A 7,276-nucleotide genomic window follows, 5' to 3' on the forward strand; every position below is an offset into this window, starting at 1 on the left:
TATATCTTTTCTTGAATGCAAAGAAGTCTATTTATAGGCTTAGAATCCCTATTAAACCTAAATAATTCGGATGTCTGTCTTCCAGTCAAAATAGAAGTCTGAAATCGTAATAGGATTCGTCCAGATTTGTGTCCTTTAATTGCAGGGCGATTTTGGCATAGTAACCATCCGAATTAGGAAAATCCTATTTCACAACGAATTGTAGTATTTTGAGTTAGCTTTCCAATGCTGTTTGAATCACTTCAATCCGATATTTGATGGTCAAAATACTGAGATGTGTGCAGAATCTGAATTTGAATCTAATCCGAAATTTTATCAAATCTGAACTTTAATCCAATATGATCTTGATTTAACATTTTCTTGGATTTAGTTAAACTTAATCACATCATCTAGGTCTTCTCAAAGTATTCTTTCTTCTAAACTTTGCATTTTTTCCTTTAAAGCTGTAGTTTTTCTTTAATGACATACAAAACACTAAAAATACAAAACTAACACAAAATATTAAATAACGACACAGCTAAAGGATTAACTAATGCAAATAAAAGGAGTTCAAATATGCAATATTTGGCACTTATCAACTATTAGAGAACGGTGACTAAAACAGTGGTGATGACCGCTAAAGGTTGTTGGAGCCCATGCTGGTAGTGGCTGGGAATAATGATGAGGAACGGCAGCCAAAGAAACGTCGGAGAACAACATTACTTACTCCCTCCTTTCCTCGTTTGCTATATGTTTATTATGCAATTATCTTCAATTTCACTTTTGATGAAGTGTCCGAACCATCTCATTCATATTGCCATCATATACATCATATATATATATATATATATATATATATATATATATATATATACCCACGGATACATGGATGAGCTATTGAATATTTCATTGGTTACCGCGCGATATTGTTCTTTTGGAATTGGTGTGAGTATTCAACTTGACTCTCCTTTCTATTAAGAACCTAGCCCAAATCCAAAACTTGCCCCAATACACTTAACCAATATATATATATAGAGTATTCAACTTGACTCTCCCTTCTATTAAGAACCTAGCCCAAATCCAAAACTTGCCCCAATACACTTAACCAAAAAAAAAAAAAAAAAAAAAACATAACGATGGCCAGTCAACCCCAAAGGAATTCCATTATAGAAGAATAATGTACGTGTTACAACCAGTCTATATGGACACATGCTTACAACCTCAGCAAACGACTTGTTTACAAAGATTAGGTCTGAGATCATACTTATTTCATATTCAAGCTAATTCTTAGAATTCAAATATAGGTTTGATTTAGTAAAGTTTTGAAATGCATTTTGGGTTTTGGATTTTGAATAGAGTTTCGGAAAAAGAACAAAATTGAGAATTGTTTTGGTAGGGGCCACACTTTAAAAAGTGTTGTCAATGGGTTACACAAAATGAAAATTTATTTGGTAAATTAACAAAAAACTAAAAAAGACACTACAAAATAACTATTTTTTCTTGACTAGACTTTTCTGACATGTCATGATGTCTGACACGTCAGAAAACTTTTTTGATGTGGCCTTTCTGATGTGTGTTGAAGGTTAGAATCGTAAGAGTCAATAAATTTTGTTTACTCACGTGTTTCTGCTTAGCACATCAAAATTTACTGACGTGCTACTATTTGCTGTGTTAGAAAATTTTCTGACATGGGAGAAGAACCATGTCAGAAAAATAAAATAAACAAGCAAAAAAGCCCACAAAAAAAAAAAAAAAATCGAGTTTGCTATAGAGCGCCTCTATGGGTGATGGTCGCTACTCCTATGAATGCCACCCAATAAATTGAGCAACCACCACTATAACGATACATGAAAAAACATTAGCCACATATGCGCTATCACTTCAAAATGACTAGTCAATTTAGAACTTGCATAAAATTGCTTATAAAGTTCAGTTTAACCTAGGCAATATAGAACTTAGCACTTATAACTATCTTTATAAACCACACACTCTTTATGACCTACTCTTTATCTTTTCAATATGGGACCGGGGTGTTACAACCACGATAGCCAACAAGCAAATCTGGCAGCGGCTACCAAATAGATCTAACGATGTTTGTGATGTATAGCATTACTTTTAAGGATTTAGTAATGGGCTTAGTAAAATGGAATGTTGTATTTAATTTGTGAAATAGGACGAAATGGGCTTAGAGATAAGTTTAAATGGCCCTATTAGAAATATAATTGAGCTTTTTAGCCCATCAGGCCGAGAAAACAAAAGTAGCTTAGAATTATAAGTTCAATATAAAAATTTATTAGTCATTAAAACCTTCTGAAGAGCAGTTGGGTAAAAACACAGAATGGCAGTTTGGTAAATATTTGAAATTGGCAAGGAATAATGTGTGAGGAGAAGAAAAAACTGCGCAGTGAAAAGGAGGAAGAAATAAAAAGTTATCCAAACGGATTTTCATACATGGCTACTAACACTAAACACTTTTTACAAAACATTTCTCAAATATTAAATCATAAAACACTTCTTAAAAAATAATTATCAATAACTTATTTACAGTCTTATAGTGACTGTCGTAAACATTCAACGGCCCCGCAATAACACCATAAACTTCTGAAAGCTGCCACCAAGAACATATAGTAGCCACCATGAGTTGTCAGGAACTCTGATTGCTTCATGGTAGCCACCAAGGACGAAGGGAGGGGAGACTGGTATAGGTCATGGCCCCCTGTCAATTCCTAAGAACGAAAAAATTTTAAGGTAAAAAAAAATAAAATAATAAAGTATAAATTTATAATTTATTTTGCTCCTATAATAGTTTCTGGCTTTGTCCGTAGTAGCCACCATAAACTATAGGCAACCCCTACAATAACTATTTTTCGATGCTAATATGTATATTTTTTTTCTTTAGCGTCTAAGATTAGCATATACTACCATTAGCTGCGACTTCTTCTAGTCGCTGCTACTGAACCCTATTAGTAGCGACATTGTTGTCGCCGCTAATAATCTGGACGCTAATAAGCTAGATGCTTGTATTGGATATTCAACAAGAACGTCTTGTGACAATCATTGTGAATTTTCAGCAGTCCAATGTAAACTTTTGACGATGGTTGCCATAAACATCCAACAGCCACCATTTGCCTCCAAGAACTTATGGCGGCGCTCTCGCAGTGGCCACCATGACTTCTATGGCCATGCAATGGCCACTGCTAGTAGAGTGTAAACCACAATAATTTTTTCGTTTTTCTTTTATTTTGGGTGATCACTCTCCAAATGTGGCTCCCACCAAATCTATTTTCAATTTTGACCTTTTTCGAAACCCAAAACTCAAAACAATTCTAAAAAATTTACCAATCGAACCACTTCCTTTATTTTTTGAAATTTTTTTGTGTAGTGTGTTTTATTTTTTGAGAATGTTTTTTTATATTTGTTTTGATAAGTGTGGTAATGGTGAGGGCTAATTTTAAAAATCCGTTTGATAATTTTTATTTGAAATTAATATGTTTTGTAGTGTTTGAAAATTTTATCAAACACACCTTATGGGCAACAGTACTGTTGCTATTTTAAAGATAAGTTTAAAGATCACTTAAATTTTTTTTTTTTTTTTTTTTGACATGTCCACAAAGGGAGAGATCGAGGAATTCGAACTAGTGACTTCCGCTTCATAAGACGTGGTACACAGCCGATTGAGCTACCCCTTACGAATTAAAACGCTGTCATTTCACAATCTCTCTAGCTATCACTGTCTAAGGTCGATGCCATTATTGTATTATTTAATATTTATGGCCCCATTCATGATTTTTTGAATCTCACGTAATTAAAAAAGTCATATAGTATAGTGGGAATTTCATTTTCAAAGCACAATCCAATTATATGTCATCGAAAGGCGGTGCACCATTTAAAATATACAATGTCAATTAATATAAAAGAAGTAGCGTTATTCTTATTTTGTCACGCTAATAAAATGAGTTTCGAAAGCACCGGGAGCTCTCATGTGCTTTGGTGAGAGGAGGCTTTAGATTTGAGATTTTTCGGACACAATACTAAAGAATGACACTTACACTCATTAATTTCTACGCTTCGACCTCATATTACTATACTTTTAGTAGTCAAGCAGCTAGGATTAGGCTATAGCTCAATCTGTCTCAAGAAAATGCTTGTGTTTTGTGATTGTATCTCCTTATAGACTCATTTAAACCCGACTACGTATTGCTGTATAAAGAGTATGTTTAGCTCTGTGATTTTGCAGACCAAAACACGATTTTAAAAAAAATCACGAAAATATCATATTTTGGAGTGCGTTTGAAGAAAAAAGAAAGGTTAAAAATAAAAAGATCACATTTAATTGGATTTTGAAATTGTTATTTTATCATGCCACATATTTAAAATCACAAACCCAAATTGAACCAAAAGTAATACTCCAAATTAAGAGCACGTGGTGTAAATCTTCACTTTTCAAACTCACAATTTTTACTGTTCTATTTAAATATTAATTTTTAAATATTTGTTTATTTTTTCTCCTACTATTAAAGGATGAGAGAGAAACAAAAAAAAAAAAAAAAAAAAGAGAGAAATTACTTTTTTATTCAATACTCATCATTTCTTTCTCATTAAAATGGTGAGGTTGAAAGCTAAAATGTTTAGTCACTTTAACTAAATTACCTCACCAAAATAACCAAAAATTAATTTTAATAAGGCTGCTCCACAAAAATGATAGCGTACAGTCATTCAGCCTTTTCATTTTTCTTGAAGAAAAAATAAATGAGTCTGAGTTGGGTAGACAACCAACCCAGTTGGTGTGCTAATAATTATAGCATAGCTCTCACTTGATGTGACGTGCCATTCACTCTATAATTGCAACTGGTTTCTGATGGATATAATTTACGCAATGAATTTCAGTTGAATTAATTCGAATTTATTTGTGACATTTAACACAATCTATATCTTTAATTGCCTTCTAAGGGTTAATTAATTAAGCTTTTGTTCACTCCAAGCCCATAACAGAAGAGAGAAGAAAATTGCATCAAATACAAATTGCATGGTTGATTAATAAAACAAATTATTTTAGTCTTTAATCACATCTCGTATCTTCTTAAAATTGATATAACTTTTAAAATTACCATTAAATTTATAATAATTTATGGCTTAATTTTGATTAAATAATAATTTCAAGCGTCACATGAATTTTGAGGAGATATAAATCTTCCTTTTAACATTATTCCATGGTTGCTCAAAAGATTTTAAATTAACTGGCCTAAGATTCGTAATCAATCGGATAGAAACAGATCTTCTTTTTTGTTTGGTAGGGAATAAGAGAGGTGTGTGGGACTCCGGGTGTCCGGCCGGTTTGAAAATTCGGGCAGAAAATTTCAAGAACCTTGGTGATTATCTAATTTATGAACATATATAATACCCACTTAGCCAAATCTGGATGCATGGTATAGGATCATCATTAAAAATAATTAAAAAAAAAAAAAAATCTAGACAAATAAAATCATGAACCCAAAACTAGTTCAAACTTTATAAAGCTATTAATTGGTTAATTAGAGAACAGTCATTAAGCTCCCCATGATTTTAGCCTCTGTGATTGTTGGTATCCTATCTGAAGGGTATCATGATCATCACTCCTGGGCCTCCTGTACCCTAGACCACAGGATCGCCCCTCCACAACACCCCTCCCCCCCTCAAAAAAAAAAAGAAAAGTCAAAAGTATTAATCATGCAAAATTACATGCACAACAAATAAAGAATCAAAGCCAGAGCCATATGATCAGATGACCTAATTCTGAGATCAACAGCCTGATTTGAGGAAATATCAGACTCTAACAAATCCCCAGACCTAAAATTAGGGTTTGATCCATACAAAGCTTGCACTCCTTCTATGTCGTCCACCGTCAAATCCACCTTCTTATCCCTGGGCTTCAAGCTAGGGTACATAACAGCCTCCTTAACCGAGCTGTGTGCCAACCCTAGCAAATGCCCGATCTCGTGGGTTGCCACCGACTCCAAATCGACGGCCACGTCCGATTTCTCGGTCCCGAAATCGATGGCCCACGTCTCCGCCGCGTCGAGGTGGAACCGCCCGCTCTCGGGCGAAAACGAGTGTGCCAGCACGCCGAGAACCCCGTCGAACGCCTCACCGTCTCCGTGGTCGCCACTGTAAAACCCTATCTTGATATCCGCAAAGGCGTAGTCCTCCGTCTCAGCGAAGCTCACCGGGATGACCGACGCCCAGGTCGCAAATGCTCGTTTGAACACGACCCTTATGTCCGATGAGCTCAAGGAGGTGATGAAATTCACCGGCGAGAAGGCGTACGTGAGCGTCATGGGCATGGGGCGAGACCATCGTGGTTTTCCCGGGAAATATACGTAGCGTTTCGTTGCATGAAACGTATCGGGTGTATCGGGCGTATCGGGCACGCCGCATCTCGGGGTGGAAACTTGAGAAACCGTAGCGAAATCGAGCTTACCGGTGGTGGGGAGGCCGAGTTTTTCTTGGTAGAGTATAACAGCCGATTTGAACCGGTCATCGAATGTATCGGTTGTTAAGAAAGTGTCGTTTTGCAACGGGAGATACCCGAAACGGTTGAAGTGTTTTTTGAATTCCGATATGCCGGTCACTTCTTTGTTGGTGAATCCCGGCGTATTTCTGGCGAGAAGGTACGGCGGTGAACCGAGAAGGAAGATGAAGAAGAAGAAGAAGAGAAACATGGTAGTTTTGGGTTTGACTCGTTTGAGGCTTTGGAGGAATGGATATGGAGAATATTTATGAAAAAGCCATGGACAAGTTTTTATAAGCTTTTTCTTTCTTGTTTGGATTAGAGTTTGAGAATACGATGATTATAAAGGAAAGGTAATTTATATGATGAGAGTGATAATGATGGGAATTTGAGAAGAATCTGCAAAAGGGGTTGCATTCCGGCGGACTCAAGTAGGCATCATGCATGGTGGGTGTACTGATTTTTACGCCTTAATTTGTTTGGTGCATCTTCTGCAGTCGCCATTGATCAGTTAACCTTGACGTTTACTAAAAGTGCTATAAGTGAAACACTCCTCCCAAACAACCCCCAACCTCCTATAATTTATTTATTTATTTATTATTATCATTTTCTTTTTCTTTTCTACTCAATTCCGGTGAGGGGAAAAATGAGACTAAAACGGAATATGAGATGATGGTTTATAATCAGAATTATTGAAAAAATGACTTGTAGCGCTTATTAACTCGTCCAATTTCCGTTCATTAGCCACCACGGGGAGTAATAGCACTGGAACTGAATAGGATACAATGATTCATTTTCATTTGTCCACCT

The 7,276-nt window shown here is 35.6% G+C and overlaps 1 protein-coding gene across 1 annotated transcript; it reads right to left on the bottom strand.

The window, feature by feature from the left end:
• Positions 1-5,681: 5,681 nt before the first annotated feature.
• Positions 5,682-6,699, bottom strand: LOC132167705 (metalloendoproteinase 4-MMP). Its single transcript, XM_059578718.1, has one exon. The coding sequence runs from the start codon at positions 6,675-6,677 to the stop codon at positions 5,694-5,696; it is 984 nt and encodes a 327-aa protein (XP_059434701.1). The 5' UTR covers positions 6,678-6,699; the 3' UTR covers positions 5,682-5,693.
• Between the last annotated feature and the right edge of the window lie 577 nt (positions 6,700-7,276).

The sequence above is a fragment of the Corylus avellana genome, chromosome ca1, assembly GCF_901000735.1.
Source record: "Corylus avellana chromosome ca1, CavTom2PMs-1.0".
Taxonomy (NCBI): Eukaryota; Viridiplantae; Streptophyta; class Magnoliopsida; order Fagales; family Betulaceae; genus Corylus; species Corylus avellana.